The sequence below is a fragment of the Mizuhopecten yessoensis genome, unplaced genomic scaffold (genome assembly GCF_002113885.1).
Source record: "Mizuhopecten yessoensis strain PY_sf001 unplaced genomic scaffold, ASM211388v2 scaffold1961, whole genome shotgun sequence".
Taxonomy (NCBI): Eukaryota; Metazoa; Mollusca; class Bivalvia; order Pectinida; family Pectinidae; genus Mizuhopecten; species Mizuhopecten yessoensis.
This window is the reverse complement of record NW_018404308.1, coordinates 827,895-853,692: the sequence shown is the minus strand read 5'-3', so window position 1 is coordinate 853,692 and position 25,798 is coordinate 827,895. Positions and strand designations below refer to the sequence as shown.

The window sequence follows — 25,798 nt, the reverse complement described above, 5'->3', positions numbered from 1 at the left end:
GAAATTCACAATTTTGGTAAAGCACCTTAAGACCCTTCCATCTATGAAGAGTATTTGATTCTACCATATCTGGGTCTTGAGAAGAAGATTTTTGAAATTTTAGTCAATTTGACCCTTTTTGGCCCCGCCCCTCAGGCCCCTGGGGGCTTGGGACTAAACCGGCCACTATTTTTGTTGACCTTTGTCCATGGAAGGTCCCTGCAAAATTTCATTGAAATTAGTTCAGGGGTTTTGAGAAGAAGTCGAAAATGTAAATTGTTTACGGACGCACGACGGACGACGGACGACCGACAAAAGGCGATCGCAATAGGTCACTTGAGACTTTGTCTCAGGTGACCTAAAAAGCGTTGAATACGGAGACGTTAAGGTCAGGAATGGAGGAGGGAAACAAACTTCTCATCTTACGGACATTACAGAAAACGCCCACAGAGTTAGCAAACTTTGTATCAAACGGACGTTACACGTACCCACTGAGGAGTCAAACGAAAAAGTATATGATCGCTAGAAAGTCCTTAACAATTCTTAAACATTAAGGAATGCTCGCAATAAAGTCTAAAGACGACAGTTTGAAAGTCTCCACGAATCGACTGACACTGATATTTGAAATTTGTATTAGGCCGTGCAAAACCAAAATATTGTCTTAGTTTTGACCAATCAGAAGCCATTATAAGGGAGTCCTTTTATCTGACCAGAACACGGCCATGGTTCACCTATTTTCCAAATCTGAGCGAAATCGACAAATATCTTAATTTCTGCCAATCAGAAGCCCGCATATGAGGGCTATTTTGTCGAAAGATTCAACTTTGTTAACCCACACTTAAAGGGTGTCGTATTAACATTTTATTTTCGTTAACTTTTACTATAATGAATAAAATAGGACAAAAGTTATAGCCTGACGTGTCTCGGCCAATCAGAAGCCTCGGCGGCCATGTTTGATTATCGAATCTACATATAAGAAGAAGAAAAAAGTGCAGTGAAAACAAAAGGTCCCCACGATTAAGGATGAATCGATTGGACATGATGTGATTACTTCTGGGTGGATACATGCGACAAAGCAGGAGGATAAGAATTAAGGAATGGTCCTTTTTTTTTGTCTTTGACATTTTTTTATTGCGTCAGTCACATAAGTGCATTACATGTTTACAAAGGTTCATGGAGAAAAAGTACAATATAAACGAGTAGTTAAGTACTAGTAGTTCATTCTAGAATAAGCTTGATACTTTTCCATTTTTTCCGGGTCTTGTTCGCTGCATTTTGAGACATCATGTAGACAGAATATAGGTCTAAATTTCCATATTTTTTTTATAAATATTTTACAACTTTCCCAGTCAGGGATTTTGTGGTATTGTCGCATTAAAGATATATATTTTCTAATCAGTAGTATGCATATGTTTAAACCCGTCAGTTGAACATTGTCAATGATGCCGAATAGGAAAGTAGCATTTTTTTTCTCTCTAAAACAATATCATATTTTTGTAAAACCGAGTTAATAAAACATGTCCAGAGCGATTGACTATGTGTACAACCCCAACAAAGGTGATATATTGTTTCTGATTCTCCACTACAAAAGCTGCATTATTCATGTTCGAATAGTTTTCGCTTCAGTAGCATGGAATTTGTGAAAAAGATTCTGTGAATGATTCTGTATTGTAAACTTTGTAATTTCGAGTCGAATGGTCCTTGTTAACACGCGTATTACTCTTTAAGCATTTGTTTCTTTTCACTATAGAACGACACCGCTCTCAACACATAGTCAATATACAAACTTATAACTGTGCGAAAACCCCATAAAGGTTTACTTTGAGAGAAGGAAAAAAGAAAAACATTCCATTGATATCTTTGAATGATGTCGCTTGTTTCAATTTTAACAAGAACTCGGCCGATCGAGCGTTTCCAATGTAAGGAGGGGTGTGTGTCCGTTGTTGTTTTGGTTGTTGTTGTTTACTGAATATCGTGTGATTTACGTGACATTATGGCAATCATGACAGTTGTACTTGTTTCCAAAACACAGGAATTACCTTGATAGTATATACGAGGAATGGTAAGGTTATTTAACTTAGTTTTGGATAATATCCTTCATATGACGTCATCACATCTGAACATTCGCGGAATGAAAGGCTGGGTACCAATCGTGTTCTGTATGTGGTATTCACACATGAACGAGATCAGTGGGCAAATCTTTTATATACATTTAATTACGAGCAATTTACAGGTGCCTTTGAAATGAAATGCGCACGTTGTGATCATCTCAATAAATATATAATAAATAAATAAATATACAACATTTGATATAGCGCCCTATCTAGCTAACATAAGCCATGCTCTCTAAAGCGCTTTACAGTACATATATATACAATTTGATACAATGAATACAATTAGCATATACATTAATCAATACAATTTTGAGAAATTCGCAGGAGCTGCCTTATCAGGCGCTAACTACTAGTCCTATACCACCTGGCTAATATCTCCCTATGTGTGTATGCCTGCGTGTGTGCTGGAGATGTATTTTTAAATAAATACATTATGTATATATCTTTATAGCATTTCGTCACATTTCTGCATTACCCCTTAGGAATAGATTACGGTTACTTTACTTTATTTAATCATTAAACATATTTGATTGAATATGTGTCAATAAGTATCAAAAATAGTGATGTGGCGAGGTCAGTTTTCATTAAACCTTTACTGACATAAAAATACGCCATTCAGTTTCATGGTTAATGGTAATTTGGTAGGCAATCATTGTATGCTGAAAGTCACAAACTCCTTCTGCCAATTGTATCCTTGGCAATCTCTCCGATACATTCTGACTTTTCCTCAACTCATGTATAAAACCTTGAAATTGTAGTATTAAAACCTGGTAATTGAAAATGCATTCATACAGATGAGGTCAAACTCCATGATTCCCCCTTTTTAGCACGGTCGGAATAGTCCTGTATTCGAATCCCTGTTGCATAAATATTATTTTATGATAGATAACACCACAGTGTTAGTGTAGAACAGCCCCAAGGTAACCTCTGTAAACAGAACAATTCTCGAGTCCCTGTGTTACTAAACCCTGCAAGACAACACACGTGCTTTGTGCTAATTATTGGCCATCTACGTGTTAATATCTAGCAACAATCGACTCCACGTAAACCTTGCAGGCCGTGCATCACGCGTGTTACATACGTGTGTCCACTGGTATCTGCATGCTTTATGTCAGTGTATGGTCGGAACGCGAACCAGTGATGTAGCAATGCCCGGCTCTGACGTCCGCCTTACTTCCTACTTATCAGTGCACTTTTGACAAGTTACATGTATATGCCAAGTCACTTACTGCTGGTAAATACAATACTTAGGTAATGGAGTCGGACTCTGTAGAACATGCCACATACCGCTGCTACATGTTTGTGTCTACTATAATAAATATCGATACCGCTATCGAGATGTCCCGGGTTTTAAATATATATCTGTAACCAAGCATTAGTAATATAATATAAAAAGGTGGACTGGTTATACAATGTTATCTTTCGTGTATCATGTATATACCAGCTACACGGGACACGTGTTTCATCGATCATATCAGATCAATTATAGATAATACAAGATCAATGTCAAATAAATGTTTTAATTGTATGTGAGAATATCAATTACAAGATACCAAACTTAAATCCTAGAAAAAACGTTGAAGTTAACTCCCTTAGACCAAACGTTGAGACACAATATATAGAACGTCAGATATGGTCCAGTGTTGGTACGAGAGGGCTTTCAGGGGGTGTCACTGGTTTCAATGTTGATGCTGGGCCGTAGAACATTGATAGTAGGCAGATTGTAAAAATAAGAAATTAACGATGTGATGATGATACTGCATGGTAACACGTACATCAGAACTCTCTGGACCGATTCACGTGTTACTAAAGACTCGCCACTCTGTTGGCCAGTATACGATAGTTTATATTCAGTTGCTCTTATTTTATGTTTCACTTGTTGGCAGATGCATTCCGTGAAGCGGATTTGTCGTATTGCCAAATATCAAAGTAGCGCGCATTGCTTGTGACACGTAGTACACGCACACATGTCTGTCGTACAGTACACGTCCAATGGTCTATCGTACAATGCACGCACACCGGTGTGTCGTATAGTTCACGTTCAATGATATGTCGTATAGTACACATACACAGGTATGTCGTACAGAACACGTACACAGGTTTGTCGTACAGAACACGTACACAGGTATGTCGTACAGTACACGTACACAGGTTTGTCGTACAGTACATATACACAGGTATGTCGTATAGTACACATACACAGGTATGTCGTATAGTACACATACACAGGTTTGTCGTACAGTACATATACACAGGTATGTCGTACAGAACATATACACAGGTATGTCGTACAGAACACGTTCAATGATATGTCGTGCAGTACAAAGGTCTGTGGTACAGTACACGTACACCGATGTGTCGTACAGTACACGTACACAGGCATGTCGTATAGTAAACGTGCCTCGGTGTGTCGTACAGTACTCGTACACAGGTATGTGGTACAGTACACATACACCGGTATGTCGTACAGTTCACGTACACGGGTATGTCGTACAGAACATATACACAGGTATGTCCTACATTACACGTAAACAGGTATGTCGTACAGCACACGTACATTTGCATGGCGTACAGTACAGAAATACAGGTATGTCGTACAGTACACGTACACAGGTATGTCGTACAGTACACGTACATTTGCATGTCGTACAGTACAGAAATACAGGTATGTCCTACAGTACACGTATACAGGTATGTCGTACAGTACACGTACACAGGTATGTCGTACAGTAAACGTACATAGGTATGTCGTATAGTACACATACACAGGTTTGTCGTACAGTACACGTACACAGGTTTGTCGTATAGTACACATACACAGGTTTGTCGTACAGTACACGTACACAGGTTTGTCGTATAGTACACATACACAGGTTTGTCGTACAGTACACGTACACAGGTTTGTCGTATAGTACACATACACAGGTTTGTCGTACAGTACACGTACACAGGTATGTCGTATAGTACACGTACACAGGTTTGTCGTACAGTACACGTACACAGGTATGTCGTACAGTACACGTACACAGGTATGTCGTATAGTACACGTACATATGCATGTCGTACAGTACACGTACACAGGTATGTCGTACAGTACACATACACAGGTATGTCGTACAGTACACATACACAGGTATGTCGTACAGTACACATACACAGGTATGTCGTACAGTACACGTACACAGGTATGTCGTACAGTACACGTACACAGGTATGTCGTATAGTACACGTACCGCGGTGTGTCGTACAGTACACGTACAGCGGTGTGTCGTACAGTACATATACACAGGTATGTCGTACAGTACACGTACACCGGTGTGTCGTACAGTACACATACACAGGTATGTCGTACAGTACATATACACAGGTATGTCGTACAGTACACGTACACCGGTGTGTCGTACAGTACACGTACACAGGTATGTCGTACAGTACACGTACACCGGTGTGTCGTATAGTACACATACACAGGTATGTCGTACAGTACACGTACACAGGTATGTCGTACAGTACACGTACACAGGTATGTCGTACAGTACACGTACACAGGTATGTCGTACAGTACACGTACACAGGTATGTCGTACAGTACACGTACACAGGTATGTCGTACAGTACACGTACACAGGTATGTCGTACAGTACACGTACACAGGTATGTCGTATAGTACACGTACACAGGTTTGTCGTATAGTACACATACACAGGTTTGTCGTACAGTACACGTACACAGGTATGTCGTATAGTACACGTACACAGGTTTGTCGTACAGTACACGTACACAGGTATGTCGTATAGTACACGTACACAGGTTTGTCGTACAGTACACGTACACAGGTATGTCGTATAGTACACGTACACAGGTTTGTCGTACAGTACACGTACACAGGTATGTCGTATAGTAAACGTACCGCGGTGTGTCGTACAGTACACGTACCGCGGTGTGTCGTACAGTACATATACACAGGTATGTCGTACAGTACACGTACACCGGTGTGTCGTACAGTACACATACACAGGTATGTCGTACAGTACACATACACAGGTATGTCGTACAGTACACGTACACAGGTATGTCGTACAGTACACGTACACAGGTATGTCGTACAGTACACGTACACAGGTATGTCGTACAGTACACGTACACAGGTATGTCGTACAGTACACGTACACAGGTATGTCGTACAGTACACGTACACAGGTATGTCGTACAGTACACGTACACAGGTATGTCGTACAGTACACGTACACAGGTATGTCGTACAGTACACGTACACAGGTATGTCGTACAGTACACGTACACAGGTATGTCGTACAGTACACGTACACAGGTATGTCGTACAGTACACGTACACAGGTATGTCGTACAGTACACGTACACCGGTGTGTCGTATAGTACATATACACAGGTATGTCGTACAGTACACGTATACAGGAATGTCGTATAGTACACGTACACCGGTATGTCGTATAGTACACGTACACCGGTGTGTCGTACAGTACACATACACAGGTTTGTCGTACAGTACACGTACACAGGTATGTCGTATAGTACACGTACACAGGTTTGTCGTATAGTACACATACACAGGTATGTCGTACAGTACACATACACAGGTATGTCGTACAGTACACATACACAGGTATGTCGTACAGTACACGTACACAGGTATGTCGTACAGTACACGTACACAGGTATGTCGTACAGTACACGTACACAGGTATGTCGTATAGTACACGTACACAGGTTTGTCGTACAGTACACATACACAGGTAAACCGTACAGTACACGTACACCGGTTTGTCTTACAGTACACGTACACAGGTTTGTCGTATAGTAAACGTACCTCGGTGTGTCGTACAGTACACGTACACAGGTATACCGTACAGTACAGGTACATTGGTGTGTCGTACAGTACACGTAAACAGGTTTGTCGTATAGTACACATACACAGGTTTGTCGTACAGTACACGTACACAGGTATGTCGTACAGTACACGTACATATGCATGTCGTACAGTACACGTACACAGGTATGTCGTACAATACACGTACATATGCATGTCGTACAGTACAGAAACACAGGTATGTCCTACGGTACACGTATACAGGTATGTCGTACTGTACACGTACACAGGTATGTCGTATAGTACACATACACAGGTTTGTCGTACAGTACACGTACACAGGTTTGTCGTATAGTACACATACACAGGTTTGTCGTACAGTACACGTACACAGGTTTGTCGTATAGTACACATACACAGGTTTGTCGTACAGTACACGTACACAGGTTTGTCGTATAGTACACATACACAGGTTTGTCGTACAGTACACGTACACAGGTTTGTCGTATAGTACACGTACACAGGTTTGTCGTACAGTACACGTACACAGGTATGTCGTATAGTACACGTACACAGGTGTGTCGTACAGTACATATACAGAGGTATGTCGTATAGTACACGTACACAGGTTTGTCGTACAGTACACGTACACAGGTAAACCGTACAGTACACGTACACCGGTTTGTCTTACAGTACACGTACACAGGTTTGTCGTATAGTAAACGTACCTCGGTGTGTCGTACAGTACACGTACACAGGTATACCGTACAGTACAGGTACATTGGTGTGTCGTACAGTACACGTAAACAGGTTTGTCGTATAGTACACATACACAGGTTTGTCGTACAGTACACGTACACAGGTATGTCGTACAGTACACGTACATATGCATGTCGTACAGTACACGTACACAGGTATGTCGTACAATACACGTACATATGCATGTCGTACAGTACAGAAACACAGGTATGTCCTACGGTACACGTATACAGGTATGTCGTACTGTACACGTACACAGGTATGTCGTATAGTACACATACACAGGTTTGTCGTACAGTACACGTACACAGGTTTGTCGTATAGTACACATACACAGGTTTGTCGTACAGTACACGTACACAGGTTTGTCGTATAGTACACGTACACAGGTTTGTCGTACAGTACACGTACACAGGTTTGTCGTATAGTACACATACACAGGTTTGTCGTACAGTACACGTACACAGGTATGTCGTATAGTACACGTACACAGGTTTGTCGTACAGTACACGTACACAGGTATGTCGTATAGTACACGTACACAGGTTTGTCGTACAGTACACGTACACAGGTATGTCGTATAGTACACGTACACAGGTGTGTCGTACAGTACATATACAGAGGTATGTCGTATAGTACACGTACACAGGTTTGTCGTACAGTACACGTACACAGGTAAACCGTACAGTACACGTACACCGGTTTGTCTTACAGTACACGTACACAGGTTTGTCGTATAGTAAACGTACCTCGGTGTGTCGTACAGTACACGTACACAGGTATACCGTACAGTACAGGTACATTGGTGTGTCGTACAGTACACGTAAACAGGTTTGTCGTATAGTACACATACACAGGTTTGTCGTACAGTACACGTACACAGGTATGTCGTACAGTACACGTACATATGCATGTCGTACAGTACACGTACACAGGTATGTCGTACAATACACGTACATATGCATGTCGTACAGTACAGAAACACAGGTATGTCCTACGGTACACGTATACAGGTATGTCGTACTGTACACGTACACAGGTATGTCGTATAGTACACATACACAGGTTTGTCGTACAGTACACGTACACAGGTTTGTCGTATAGTACACATACACAGGTTTGTCGTACAGTACACGTACACAGGTTTGTCGTATAGTACACGTACACAGGTTTGTCGTACAGTACACGTACACAGGTATGTCGTACAGTACACGTACACAGGTATACCGTACAGTACACGTCCATCGATGTGTCGTACAGTACACATACACAGGTTTGTCGTACAGTACACGTACACAGGTTTGTCGTATAGTACACATACACAGGTTTGTCGTACAGTACACGTACACAGGTATGTCGCATAGTAAACGTACCGCGGTGTGTCGTACAGTACACGTACCATAGTGTGTCGTACAGTACAAGTACACCGGTGTGTCGTACAGTACACGTACACAGGTATGTCGTACAGTACACATACACAGGTATGTCGTACAGTACACATACACAGGTATGTCGTATAGTACATGTACACAGGTTTGTCGTATAGTACATATACACAAGTATGTCGTACAGTACATGTACACCGGTGTGTCGTATAGTACACGTACACTGGTTTGTCGTATAGTACACATACACAGGTTTGTCGTACAGTACACGTACACCGATGTGTCGTACAGTACACGTACACAGGTATGTCGTATAGTAAACGTACCGCGGTGTGTCGTACAGTACACGTACCGCGGTGTGTCGTACAGTACATATACACAGGTTTGTCGTACAGTACACGTACACCGATGTGTCGTACAGTACACGTACACAGGTATGTCGTATAGTAAACGTACCGCGGTGTGTCGTACAGTACACGTACCGCGGTGTGTCGTACAGTACATATACACAGGTTTGTCGTACAGTACACGTACACCGATGTGTCGTACAGTACACGTACACAGGTATGTCGTATAGTAAACGTACCGCGGTGTGTCGTACAGTACACGTACCGCGGTGTGTCGTACAGTACATATACACAGGTTTGTCGTACAGTACACGTACACCGATGTGTCGTACAGTACACGTACACAGGTATGTCGTATAGTAAACGTACCGCGGTGTGTCGTACAGTACACGTACCGCGGTGTGTCGTACAGTACATATACACAGGTATGTCGTACAGTACACGTACACCGGTGTGTCGTACAGTACACATACACAGGTATGTCGTACAGTACATATACACAGGTATGTCGTACAGTACACGTACACCGGTGTGTCGTACAGTACACGTACACAGGTATGTCGTACAGTACACGTACACCGATGTGTCGTATAGTACATATACACAGGTATGTCGTACAGTACACGTATACAGGTATGTCGTATAGTACACGTACACCGGTATGTCGTATAGTACACGTACACCGGTGTGTCGTACAGTACACATACACAGGTTTGTCGTACAGTACACGTACACAGGTATGTCGTATAGTACAAGTACACAGGTTTGTCGTATAGTACACATACACAGGTATGTCGTACAGTACACATACACAGGTATGTCGTACAGTACACATACACAGGTATGTCGTACAGTACACATACACAGGTATGTCGTACAGTACACATACACAGGTATGTCGTACAGTACACATACACAGGTATGTCGTACAGTACACATACACAGGTATGTCGTACAGTACACATACACAGGTATGTCGTACAGTACACATACACAGGTATGTCGTACAGTACACATACACAGGTATGTCGTACAGTACACATACACAGGTATGTCGTACAGTACACATACACAGGTATGTCGTACAGTACACATACACAGGTATGTCGTACAGTACACATACACAGGTATGTCGTACAGTACACATACACAGGTATGTCGTACAGTACACGTACACAGGTATGTCGTACAGTACACGTACACAGGTATGTCGTATAGTACACGTACACAGGTTTGTCGTATAGTACACATACACAGGTTTGTCGTACAGTACACGTACACAGGTTTGTCGTATAGTACACATACACAGGTTTGTCGTACAGTACACGTACACAGGTTTGTCGTATAGTACACATACACAGGTTTGTCGTACAGTACACGTACACAGGTTTGTCGTATAGTACACATACACAGGTTTGTCGTACAGTACACGTACACAGGTTTGTCGTATAGTACACATACACAGGTTTGTCGTACAGTACACGTACACAGGTTTGTCGTATAGTACACATACACAGGTTTGTCGTACAGTACACGTACACAGGTATGTCGTATAGTACACGTACACAGGTTTGTCGTACAGTACACGTACACAGGTATGTCGTATAGTAAACGTACCGCGGTGTGTCGTACAGTACACGTACCGCGGTGTGTCGTACAGTACATATACACAGGTATGTCGTACAGTACACGTACACCGGTGTGTCGTACAGTACACATACACAGGTATGTCGTACAGTACATATACACAGGTATGTCGTACAGTACACGTACACCGGTGTGTCGTACAGTACACGTACACAGGTATGTCGTACAGTACACGTACACCGATGTGTCGTATAGTACATATACACAGGTATGTCGTACAGTACACGTATACAGGAATGTCGTATAGTACACGTACACCGGTATGTCGTATAGTACACGTACACCGGTGTGTCGTACAGTACACATACACAGGTTTGTCGTACAGTACACGTACACAGGTATGTCGTATAGTACAAGTACACAGGTTTGTCGTATAGTACACATACACAGGTATGTCGTACAGTACACATACACAGGTATGTCGTACAGTACACATACACAGGTATGTCGTACAGTACACGTACACAGGTATGTCGTACAGTACACGTACACAGGTATGTCGTACAGTACACGTACACAGGTATGTCGTATAGTACACGTACACAGGTTTGTCGTATAGTACACGTACACAGGTATGTCGTACAGTACACATACACAGGTATGTCGTACAGTACACATACACAGGTATGTCGTACAGTACACGTACACAGGTATGTCGTACAGTACACGTACACAGGTATGTCGTACAGTACACGTACACAGGTATGTCGTATAGTACACGTACACAGGTTTGTCGTACAGTACACATACACAGGTTTGTCGTATAGTACACATACACAGGTTTGTCGTACAGTACACGTACACAGGTATGTCGTATAGTACACGTACACAGGTTTGTCGTACAGTACACGTACACAGGTTTGTCGTATAGTACACATACACAGGTTTGTCGTACAGTACACGTACACAGGTATGTCGTATAGTACACGTACACAGGTTTGTCGTACAGTACACGTACACAGGTATGTCGTATAGTACACGTACACAGGTTTGTCGTACAGTACACGTACACAGGTATGTCGTATAGTACACGTACACAGGTTTGTCGTACAGTACACGTACACAGGTATGTCGTATAGTAAACGTACCGCGGTGTGTCGTACAGTACACGTACCGCGGTGTGTCGTACAGTACATATACACAGGTATGTCGTACAGTACACGTACACCGGTGTGTCGTACAGTACACATACACAGGTATGTCGTACAGTACATATACACAGGTATGTCGTACAGTACACGTACACCGGTGTGTCGTACAGTACACGTACACAGGTATGTCGTACAGTACACGTACACCGATGTGTCGTATAGTACATATACACAGGTATGTCGTACAGTACACGTATACAGGTATGTCGTATAGTACACGTACACCGGTTTGTCGTATAGTACACGAACACCGGTGTGTCGTACAGTACACATACACAGGTTTGTCGTACAGTACACGTACACAGGTATGTCGTATAGTACAAGTACACAGGTTTGTCGTATAGTACACATACACAGGTATGTCGTACAGTACACATACACAGGTATGTCGTACAGTACACATACACAGGTATGTCGTACAGTACACATACACAGGTATGTCGTACAGTACACATACACAGGTATGTCGTACAGTACACATACACAGGTATGTCGTACAGTACACATACACAGGTATGTCGTACAGTACACATACACAGGTATGTCGTACAGTACACATACACAGGTATGTCGTACAGTACACATACACAGGTATGTCGTACAGTACACATACACAGGTATGTCGTACAGTACACATACACAGGTATGTCGTACAGTACACATACACAGGTATGTCGTACAGTACACATACACAGGTATGTCGTACAGTAAACGTACACCGTTTTGTCGTATAGTACACGTACACTGGTTTGTCGTATAGTACACGTACACAGGTATACCGTACAGTACACGTACATCGATGTGTCGTACAGTACACATACACAGGTTTGTCGTACAGTACACGTACACAGGTTTGTCGTATAGTACACATACACAGGTTTGTCGTACAGTACACGTACACAGGTATGTCGTATAGTACACGTACCGCGGTGTGTCGTACAGTACACGTACACAGGTATGTCGTACAGTACACATACACAGGTATGTCGTACAGTACACATACACAGGTATGTCGTACAGTACATATACACAGGTATGTCGTACAGTAAACGTACACCGGTTTGTCGTATAGTACACGTACACTGGTTTGTCGTATAGTACACATACACAGGTTTGTCGTACAGTACACGTACACCGATGTGTCGTACAGTACATATACACAAGTTTGTCGTACAGTACACGTACACCGGTGCGGCGTACAGTACACGTACACAGGTATGTCGTACAGTACACGTACACAGGTTTGTCGTATAGTACACGTACACAGGTATGTCGTACAGTACCCCTGAATCCGCGCCTGTAATGAGTACCGTAGAATACCAAATGAAATTATCTCGAATTTTCGGGAAATTATTGAACAATATACATCATATAATACGCGTGGATTACTGTCACGCACTAGGCATTTGATGTACTCTTACACGAAGCGAGTGTATTGTGTCAACAGCTAGAGACGAGGAAGTGGTGCTCTTCTAATTGCTTCTTATTACAAGAACTCAATCGACGATATTATACCCTCATCGGTAACTAAGTGTTTATTGGTGGCGCTGTTATCTGTATTCGTCCTAAAACACGACACGCTAGCGAGAATTGGTGTCTGTTCCATTATACACACTGGTCTATATTGAGTTTATTGAGTGAGTTTAAGGGTTATTTGTCTATAATTATCTACTCTCCATTAGGTTTGTACTCTACGTGTTGGCGCAGTAATATATGGAAGAGCAAATTAATGGATGAGATACTTTTATTTTGTTGTTAATATGGTACAAATATATGCTGTCTTGACTCAAGATATCGCATCAGGCGTTTTAGACCTGGTGCATTCCTAATTTACACGTCTAGTAGTTCAGCGGGCGCGAGACATCCTTGTACAGCTAAGATACAACGAATACCACAGCTCTGCCTTTAATAAATGTCTGTGAACGCAGTTTTATCGTTTCTATTTATATTTAAAGTGAGTTTCCAATACACTCATTATGATACAGCAATGTATCAATCTGTAGGATAGTGCTGCGTCTAAGTCACATAAACGTATATGGTCTTAAGGCGATGATGTCTGTTTGTAAGGCGATGTCTGTTTGTAAGGCGATCATGTCTGTTTATAAGGTGATGATGTCTGTTTGTAAGGTGATGTTGTGTGTTTGTAAGGCGATGTCTGTTTATAAGGTGATGATGTCTGTTTGTAAGGTGATGTTGTGTGTTTGTAAGGGGATGTCTGTTTGTAAGGCGATCATGTCTGTTTGTAAGGCGATGATGTCTGTTTATAAGGCGATGATGTCTGTTTGTAAGGTGATGTTGTGTGTTTGTAAGGCTATGATGTCTGTTTGTAAGGCGATGATGTCTGTTTATAAGGCGATGATGTCTGTTTGTAAGGTGATGTTGTGTGTTTGTAAGCCGATGATGTCTGTTTGTAAGGCGATGATGTCTGTTTATAAGGCGATGATGTCTGTTTGTAAGGTGATGTTGTGTGTTTGTAAGGGGATGTCTGTTTGTAAGGCGATCATGTCTGTTTGTAAGGCGATGTCTGTTTGTAAGGCGATGATGTCTGTTTGGAAGGCGATGATGTCTGTTTGTAAGGTGATGATGTCTGTTTGTAAGTCGATGATGTCTGTTTGTAAGGCGATGATGTCTGTTTGGAAGGCGATGATGTCTGTTTATAAGGCGATGATGTCTGTTTGTAAGGTGATGATGTCTGTTTGTAAGTCGATGATGTCTGTTTGTAAGGCGATGATGTCTGTTTGTACGGCGATGATGTCTGTTTGTAAGGCGATGTCTGTTTGCAAGGCGATGATGTCTGTTTGTAAGGTGATGTTGTGTGTTTGTAAGCCGATGATGTCTGTTTGTAAGGCGATGATGTCTGTTTGTAAGGCGATCATGTCTGTTTGTAAGGTGATGATGTCTGTTTATAAGGTGGTGTTGTCTGTTTGTAAGGCGATGTCTGTTTATAAGGTAATGATGTCTTTTTGTAAGGCGATGATGTCTGTTTGTAAGGTGATGATGTCTGTCTATAAGGTGATGATGTCTGTTTGTAAGGCGATGTGTGTTTGTAAGGCGATCATGTCTGGTTGTAAGGGGATGATGTCTGTTTATAAGGTGATGACGTCTGTTTGTAAGGCGACGATGTCTGTTTGTAAGGCGATGGTGTCTGTTTGTAAGGCGATGATGTCTGGTTTTAAGGCGATGATGTCTGTTTGTAAGGTGACTTTTTTTGTTTGTAAGGCGACGATGTCTGTTTGTAAGGCGATGTCTGTTTATAAGGTGATGATGTCTGTTTGTAAGGCGATGATGTCTGTTTGTAAGGTGACTTTGTTTGTTTGTAAGGCGACGATGTCTGTTTGTAAGGCGATGTCTGTTTGTAAGGCGATCATGTCTGTTTGTAAGGTGATGATGTCTGTTTATAAGGTGATGATGTCTGTTTGTAAGGCGACGATGTCTGTTTGTAAGGCGATGATGTCTGTTTGTAAGCCGATGATGTCTGTTTTTAAGGCGATGATGTCTGTTTGTAAGGCGATGATGTCTGTTTTTAAAGCGATGATGTCTGTTTGTAAGGCGATCATGTCTGCTTGTAAGGTGATGATGTCTGTTTATAAGGTGATGATGTCTGTTTATAAGGTGATGATGTCTGTTTGTAAGGCGATGATGTCTGTTTGTAAGGCGATGATGTCTGTTTGTAAGGCTATCATGTCTGTTTTTAGGTGATGATGTTTGTTTGTAAGGCGATGATGTCTGTTTGTAAGGCGATGTTGTCTGTTTGTAAGGCGATGTTGTCTGTTTGTAAGGCGATGTTGTCTGTTTGTAAGGTGATGTGTGTTTGGTTGTTAGGATATGTGGTGTACTTGTAAACAATTTGTTTGTTTGTAAGGTGATTTGGTGTCCTTATAGTAATGTTGTCCATTTGTAAGAAGATGTATTTTGTTTGTTAGGTGATGTTGTCTGTTTTTAAGGTGATGTTGTCTGTTTGTAAGGCGATGTTGTCTGTTTGTAAGGTGGTGTTGTCTGTGTGTAAGACGATGTTTTTTGTTTGTAAGGCCATTATGTCTGTTTGTAAGGTGATGTTGTGTGTTTGGTTGTAAGGTAACTTGATGTCCTTGTAAGTAATGTTGTCTGTTTGTAAGGTTGTGTTGTCTGTTTGTAAGGCGATGTTGTCTATTTTTAAGGCGATGCTATTTGTTTGGTTGTAAAGTATTGTGATGTCCTTGTAAGCAATGTTGTCTGTGTGTAAGGTGATGTTGAGTGTTTGGTTGTAAGGTGATGTTGTGTGTCTGTTTGTGAGTTGATGTTGTGTGTTTGGTTGTAAGGTAATGTGGTGTACTTGTAAGCAATGTTGTCTGTGTGTAAGGTGATGTTGTGTGTTTGGTTGTAAGGTGATGTCGTGTGTCTGTTTGTAAGGTGATGTTGTGTGTTTGGTTGTAAGGTGATGTTGGGGCTTTGATTGTAAGGTGATGTTGGAGTTTTGAGTATAAAGTGATGTTGGGGCTTCGATTGTAAGGTAATGTTGGGGTTTTGATTATATGGTGATGTTGGGGTCTTGATTGTAAGGTGATGTTGAGTGTTTGGTTGTAAGGGGATGTTGGGGCTTTGAGTGTAAGGTGATGTTGGGGTTTTGATTATAAGGTGATGTTGGGGCTTTGATTATAAGGTGATGCTGGGGTTTTGATTGTAAGGTGATGTTGGGGTTTGGATTATAAGGTGATGTTGTCTATTTGTAAGGTGATGCTGGGGTTTTGATTGTATGGTGATGTTGGGGTTTTGATTGTAAGGTGATGTTGGAGTTTTGAGTATAAAGTGATGTTGGGGCTTTGATTGTAAGGTGATGTTGGGGTTTTGATTGTAAGGTGATGTTGGGGCTTTGATTGTAAGGTGATGTTGGGGTTTTGATTGTAAGGTGATGTTGGGGTTTTGATCGAAGATGATGTTGGGGTTTTGCTTGTAATGTGATGTGGGGGCTTTGATTGTAAGGTGATGTTGGGGTTTTGATTGTAAGGTGATTTTGTGTGTTTGGTTGTTAAGTGATGTTTGGGCTTTGATTGCAAGGTGATGTTGGGGTTTTGATTGTAAGGTGATGTTGGGGTTTTGATCGAAGATGATGTTGGGGTTTTGATTGTAAGGTGATGTTGGGGTTTTGATTGTAAGGTGATTTTGTGTGTTTGGTTGTTAGGTGATGTTGGGGCTTTGATCGTAAGGTGATGTTGGGGTTTTGATTGTAAGGTGATGTTAGGGTTTTGATTGTAAGGTGATTTTGTGTGTTTGGTTGTTAGGTGATGTTGGGGCTTTGATTGTAAGATGATGTTGGGGCTTTGATTGTAAGGTGATGTTGGGGTTTTGATTGTAAGGTGATGTTGGGGCTTTGATTGTAAAGTGATGTTGGGGTTTGATTATAAGGTGATGTTGGGGTTTGATTGTAAGGTGATGTTGGGGTTTGATTGTAAGGTGATGTTGGGATTGGATTGTAAGGTGATGTTGGGGTTGGATTGTAAGGTGATGTTGGGGTTGGATTGTAAGGTACGTGATGTTGCTTCTTTAAATGGAAGTTGTTTGTAAGGTTGTTTAGTTGTTGGGCGGTGTTGTGTTTTTGTGAGCAAGTTGTTTCTTATGCTCTATCTTGGAGCATGTATTTGGAGCAACGGTATGTTCTTGGTGCTCGACTTCATTTGTTTGAAAAGCAATGCTGTGTCTACAAATGAGCCTGTATCCGCCTGTAATACGATGTTGTAACTTAAGCGTGTCAATATTGTGACTTTGGTGACCATTGTATCTATTCACCAGTGAGTTGTTAATTTACGTTTCGTTCTTCCATTTTACAGGACCAAGTTGACTGATCGGCTTACGTCGTACTGTGGTAACATCCGAAGTCTCCTGCTAGGCGGGATATTGACAGGTCGAAGGTCAACTTATCAGGTGGACGAGTTTCCGGATGAGGGACATGCGCAAACTAACCGGAAGGAAAAGGATGGAAAAGAGGGTAGGTCTTGTACCAGCTGTTGTTAATTATAACGTACCTGGCTATGTTGTTTGCTCTACTTATGCTCATACACAAAACTTACAGTCACACCTCATATATGGAAACACATCTATTACGTTATCTGAATAACAAACACGTTAATAGTGTCACGTGCATACGTATACACTTTTAACTTGCCTGTCTCAAAACCCCAACATCACCTTACAATCAAAACCCCAACATCACCTTATAATCAAAACCCCAACATTACCTTACAATCGAAGCCCCAACATCACCTTACAATCAAAACCCCAACATCACCTTACAATCAAAACCCTAACATCACCTTACAATCAAAACCCCAACATCACCTTACAATCAAAGCCCCAACATCACCTAACAACCAAACACACAAAATCACCTTACAATCAAAACCCCAACATCACCTTACAATCAAAACCCCAACATCACCTTACAATCAAAGCCCCAACATCACCTTACAATCAAAGCCCCAACATCACCTTACAATCAAAACCCCAACATCACCTTACAATCAAAACCCCAACATCACCTTACAATCAAAGCCCCAACATCACCTTACAATCAAAGCCCCAACATCACCTTACAATCAAAACCCCAACATCACCTTACAATCAAAGCCCCAACATCACCTTATAATCAAAGCCCCAACATCACCTTACAATCAAAACCCCAACATCACCTTACAATCAAAGCCCCAACATCACCTTACAATCAAAACCCCAACATCACCTTACAATCAAAGCCCCAACATCACTTTATACTCAAAACTCCAACATCACCTTACAATCAAAACCCCAACATCACCATACAATCAAAACCCCAGCATCACCTTATAATCAAAACCCCAACATCACCCTACAAATAGACAACATCACCTTATAATCCAAACCCCAACATCACCTTACAATCAAAACCCCAGCATCACCTTATAATCAAAACCCCAACATCACCTTATAATCAAAACCCCAACATCAACTTACAATCAAAGCCCCAACATCACCTTATAATCAAAGCCCCAACATCACCTTACAATCAAAGCCCCAACATCACCTTACAATCAAAGCCCCAACATCACCTTATAATCAAAGCCCCAACATCACCTTACAATCAAAGCCCCAACATCACCTTACAATCAAAACCCCAACATCACCTTACAATCAAAACCCCAACATCACCTTACAATCAAAGCCCCAACATCACCTTACAATCAAAGCCCCAACATCACCTTACAATCAAAACCCCAACATCACCTTACAATCAAAACCCCAACATCACCTTACAATCAAAGCCCCAACATCACCTTACAATCAAAGCCCCAACATCACCTTACAATCAAAGCCCCAACATCACCTTACAATCAAAACCCCAACATCACCTTACAATCAAAGCCCCAACATCACCTTACAATCAAAGCCCCAACATCACCTTACAATCAAAGCCCCAACATCACCTTACAATCAAAACCCCAACATCACCTTACAATCAAAGCCCCAACATCACCTTACAATCAAAGCCCCAACATCACCTTACAATCAAAGCCCCAACATCACCTTACAATCAAAACCCCAACATCACCTTACAATCAAAACCCCAACATCACCTTACAATCAAAGCCCCAACATCACCTTACAATCAAAGCCCCAACATCACCTTACAATCAAAGCCCCAACATCACCTTACAATCAAAACCCCAACATCACCTTACAATCAAAGCCCCAACATCACCTTACAATCAAAGCCCCAACATCACCTTACAATCAAAACCCCAACATCACCTTACAATCAAAACCCCAACATCACCTTACAATCAAAGCCCCAACATCACCTTACAATCAAAGCCCCAACATCACCTTACAATCAAAACCCCAACATCACCTTACAATCAAAACCCCAACATCACCTTACAATCAAAGCCCCAACATCACCTTACAATCAAAGCCCCAACATCACCTTACAATCAAAACCCCAACATCACCTTACAATCAAAACCCCAACATCACCTTACAATCAAAGCCCCAACATCACCTTACAATCAAAGCCCCAACATCACCTTACAATCAAAACCCCAACATCACCTTACAATCAAAACCCCAACATCACCTTACAATCAAAACCCCAACATCACCTTACAATCAAAGCCCCAACATCACCTTACAATCAAAGCCCCAACATCACCTTACAATCAAAGCCCCAACATCACCTTACAATCAAAACCCCAACATCACCTTACAATCAAAACCCCAACATCACCTTACAATCAAAGCCCCAACATCACCTTACAATCAAAGCCCCAACATCACCTTACAATCAAAACCCCAACATCACCTTACAATCAAAGCCCCAACATCACCTTACAATCAAAACCCCAACATCACCTTACAATCAAAACCCCAACATCACCTTACAATCAAAGCCCCAACATCACCTTACAATCAAAGCCCCAACATCACCTTACAATCAAAACCCCAACATCACCTTACAATCAAAACCCCAACATCACCTTACAATCAAAACCCCAACATCACCTTACAATCAAAGCCCCAACATCACCTTACAATCAAAGCCCCAACATCACCTTACAATCAAAGCCCCAACATCACCTTACAATCAAAACCCCAACATCACCTTACAATCAAAGCCCCAACATCACCTTACAATCAAAACCCCAACATCACCTTACAATCAAAGCCCCAACATCACCTTACAATCAAAACCCCAACATCACCTTACAATCAAAGCCCCAACATCACCTTACAATCAAAACCCCAACATCACCTTACAATCAAAGCCCCAACATCACCTTACAATCAAAACCCCAACATCACCTTACAATCAAAACCCCAACATCACCTTACAATCAAAACCCCAACATCACCTTACAATCAAAGCCCCAACATCACCTTACAATCAAAACCCCAACATCACCTTACAATCAAAGCCCCAACATCACTTTATACTCAAAACTCCAACATCACCTTACAATCAAAACCCCAACATCACCATACAATCAAAACCCCAGCATCACCCTACAAATAGACAACATCACCTTATAATCCAAACCCCAACATCACCTTACAATCAAAACCCCAGCATCACCTTATAATCAAAACCCCAACATCACCTTATAATCAAAACGCCAACATCACCTTACAATCAAAGCCCCAACATCACCTTACAATCAAAGCCCCAACATCACCTTACAATCAAAGCCCCAACATCACCTTATAATCAAAGCCCCAACATCACCTTATAATCAAAACCCCAACATCACCTTATAATCAAAACCCCAACATCACCTTACAATCAAAGCCCCAACATCACCTTACAACCAAACACACAACATCACCTTACAAACAGACACACGACATCNGCAAACATCACCTTACAATCAAATAACCAACATCTCCCTACAAGCAAAACCCCAACATCACCTTACAATCAAAACCCCAACATCACCTTACAATCAAAGACACAACATCACCTTACAATCAAAGCCCCAACATCACCTTACAATCAAAACCCCAACATCACCTTACAATCAAAGCCCCAACATCACCTTACAATCAAAGCCCAAACATCACCTTACAATCAAAGCCCCAACATCACCTTACAATCAAAACCGCAACATCACTTTACAATCAAAGCCCCAACATCACCTTAAAATCAAAGCCCCAAGATCACCTTACAATCAAAACCCCAACATCACCTTACAATCAAAGACACAACATCACCTTACAATCAAAGCCCCAACATCTCCTTACAAGCAAAACCCCAACATCCCCTTACAATCAAAGTCACAACATCTCCTTACAATCAAAGCCCCAACATCACCTTAAAATCAAAGACACAACATCACTTTACAATCAAAGCCCCAACATCACCTTACAATCAAATCCCCAACATCTCCTTACAAGCAAAACCCCAACATCACCTTACAATCAAAACCCCAACATCACCTTACAATCAAAGCCCAAACATCACCTTACAATCAAATCACCAACATCTCCTTACAAGCAAAACCCCAACATCACCTTACAATCAAAACCCCAACATCACCTTACAATCAAAGACACAACATCACCTTACAATCAAAGCCCCAACATCACCTTACAATCAAAACCCCAACATCACCTTACAATCAAAACCGCAACATCACCTTACAATCAAAACCCCAACATCACCTTATAATCCAACCGCAACATCACCTTAAAATCAATACCCCAACATCACCTTACAATCAAAGCCCCATCATCACCTTACAATCAAATCCCCAACATCACCTTACAATCCAAGCCTCAACATCACCTTACAATCAAAGGCCCAACATCACCTTACAATCAAAGCCCAGACATCACCTTACAATCAAAGTCCCAACATCACCTTGCAATCAAAGCCCCAACGTCACCTTACAATCAAAGCCCCAACATCACCTTACTATCAAAACCCCAACATCACCTTACAATCGAAGAAGCAACAACACCTTACAATCAAAGCCCCATCATCACCTTACAATCAAAGCCCCAACATCACCTTACAATCAAAACCCCAACAACACCTTACAATCGAAGAAGCAACAACACCTTACAATCAAAGCCCCAACATCACCTTAGGGTGATGTCATTGGGCCAGTAGCTTTCTGGAACAAAGGGTCACTACTTCGTTCACTTGCTTTGTTCTTGTCGTCGATGTCGCATTGTCAGACGTATTAAAACATTCTAACAATAATAATAATAATAATATACAATATTTATATAGCGTCTTATATGATTTACAACATATGGATAATAGTATTAGTTATAATTGTGAAACAAAAACAAAGGCTTACAATCACTTTTATACATTTAAGGAAGCAGATAATCATCGCAATGTGCACATAAATGAACAAATAAAGGGTGGTATTTTAACAATATCGTGTAGATCACCAAGAGACCTAAAGTTATGATATTTGGCCTGAAGCATGCTGGCATAAAACTTTGTTCGGTGAGTCACCTTGACGCACTTTCAAGATCACAAGTGTCAAATGTATTGAGCCTTTAAACATCTTCGTTTGAAAAACGAAGATGCCTCAGATCATGACATTTTACCTTTTTATGTTTGGACCCAGACCTGTCTTGTTTGGTCAAATTAATGACCCTGGCCTGCTCTAATGACCCTGGCCTGCTCTAATGACCATGGCCTGCTCTAATGACCCTGGCCTGCTCTAGTGACCCTGACCTGCTCTAATGACCACGGCCTGCTCTAATGTCCCTGGCCTGCTCCAATGACCCTGACCTGCTCTAATGACCCATGGCCTGCTCTAATGACCCTGGCCTGCTCTAGTGACCCTGACCTGCTCTAATGACCACGGCCTGCTCTAATGACCCCGGCCTGCTCTAATGACCCTGGCCTGCTCTAAAGACCCTGGCCTGCTCTAATGACCCTGGCCTGCTTTAATGACCCTGGCCTGCTCTAATGGCCCTGGCCTGCTCTAATGACCCTGGCCTGCTTTAATGACCCTGGCCTGCTCTAATGACCCTGGCCTACTCTAATGACCCTGGCCTGCTCTAATGACCACGGCCTGCTCTAATGACCCATGGCCTACTCCAGTGACCCATGGCCTGCTCTTATGACCCTGGTCTGTTCTAATGACCATGGCCTGCTCTAATGACCCTGGCCTGCTCTAATGACCCTGGCCTGCTCTTATGACCATAGCCTGCTCTAATGACCATGGCCTGCTCTAATGACCCTGGCCTGCTCTGATGACCCTGGCCTGCTCTAAAGACCCTGGCCTACTCCAATGACTCTGGCCTGCTCTGATTGCATTACTGTAAGTGTTTTCAAATGAATGTCCTTGATTTAAATTTTTGATTTTGATTTTTCAAATGAACAACATTAACCAACTTTCAAGGTATCTGGGGTCAAATTCGTTAAAATATTTTAAGAAATTATTCTGAATAAACAAGTATTAGGACCATTATATTTAACCAGTAGCATGGTTGAATAAAGCATAACCAAAATGTTCAAATGAATGACCTTGACCCAATTTCAAGGTAACATGGATCAGGTGGTGAAAATATTTTGATGACTTCTTTTGAATAACCAAGACGCCAAGAGTCATGATATTTTTCCCACCATTTTAATCCATATTTTGATTTCAAAAGTTACAAAAAGAGGGATTCAAACAAAGCTTTGTTGCTTTTTATAATTAATTCTGCTTAATTTTATGACTGACTGAATATGTATCTCTCTCCCCCTCCTCTCTCCTCTCTCACTCTCCCCCTCCGCTCTCCTCTCTCTCTCTCCCCCTCCCCTCCCCTCCCTCTCTATATCTCTCTCTCCCCCTCCCCTCTCCTCTCTCCCCCCCCCCTCTCCTCTCTCTCTCCCCCTCCACTCTCCTCTCTCCCCCCCCACTCTCCTCTCTCTCTCTCTATCTCCCCCCCTCCACTCTCCTCTCTCTCTATATCTCTCTCCCCCCCTCCACTCTCTCCCCCCCTCCACTCTCCTCTCTCTCTATATCTCTCTCCCCCCCTCCACTCTCTCCCCCCCTCCACTCTCCTCTCTCTCTCTATCTCTCTCTCCCCCTCCACTCTCTCTATCTCTCCCCCTCCACTCTCCTTTCTCCCCCTCCACTCTCCTCTCTCTCTATATCTCTCTCTCCCCCTCCCCTCTCCTCTCTCTTTCAGTCTCTCTCTCCCCCTCCACTCTCCTCTCCCTCTCTCCCCCTCCCCCCTCCTCTCTCTCTATATCTCTCTCCCCCCCTCCACTCTCTCCCCCCCTCCACTCTCCTCTCTCCCCCCCCACTCTCCTCTCTCTCTCTCCCCCTCCACTCTCCTCTCCCTCTCTCCCCCTCCCCCCTCCTCTCTCTCTATATCTCTCTCTCCCCCTCCACTCTCCTCTCTCCCCCCCCACTCTCCTCTCTCTCTCTCCCCCCCCCCTCTCCTCCCTCCCCCCCCCCTCTCCCCCCCCCCCCCCCCCTCTCTCTCTCTCTCCCCCCCCCCCCCCCCCTCTCTCTCCCCCTCCACTCTCCTCTCTCTCTATATCTCTCTCTCCCCCTCCACTCTCTCTCCCCCTCCACTCTCCTCTCTCTCTCTCTATCTCTCCCCCTCCACTCTCCTCTCTCTCTTTCCCCTCCACTCTCCTCTCTCTCTCTCCCCCTCCCCTCTCCTCTCTCTCTCTCCCCCTCCACTCTCCTCTCTCTCTATATCTCTCTCTCCCCCTCCACTCTCTCTATCTCTCCCCCTCCACTCTCCTCTCTCCCCCTCCACTCTCCTCTCTCTCCCTCCACTCTCCTCTCTCTATAAATCTCTCTCTCCCCCTCCACTCTCCTCTCTCTCTCTCTCTCTCCCCCTCCACTCTCTCTCTATCTCTCCCCTCCACTCTCCTCTCTCTCTCTATCTCTCCCCCTCCACGCTCCTCTCTCTCTCTATCTCCCCCCCTCCACTCTCCTCTCTCTCTCTATATCTCTCTCTCCCCTCCACTCTCCTCTCTCTCTATTTTCTCTCCCCCTTCACTCTCTCTCTCTCCCCTCCACTCTCCTCTCTCTATCTCTCCCCCTCCACTCTCCTCTCTCTCTCTATCTCTCCCCCGCCACTCTCCTCTCTCTCTATCT

General features: G+C 42.6%; 1 protein-coding gene across 1 annotated transcript in view; it reads left to right on the top strand.

Moving 5' to 3' along the window:
• The window catches only part of LOC110443572 (protein-glutamine gamma-glutamyltransferase K-like), an 84,573-nt gene that overhangs the window by 4,195 nt on the left and 54,580 nt on the right, over window positions 1-25,798 (top strand). The window contains exon 2 of the mRNA XM_021487860.1: window positions 18,032-18,189. Coding sequence (XP_021343535.1) covers window positions 18,032-18,189 — 158 coding nt within the window. The remainder of the gene's footprint in view (window positions 1-18,031; window positions 18,190-25,798) is intronic.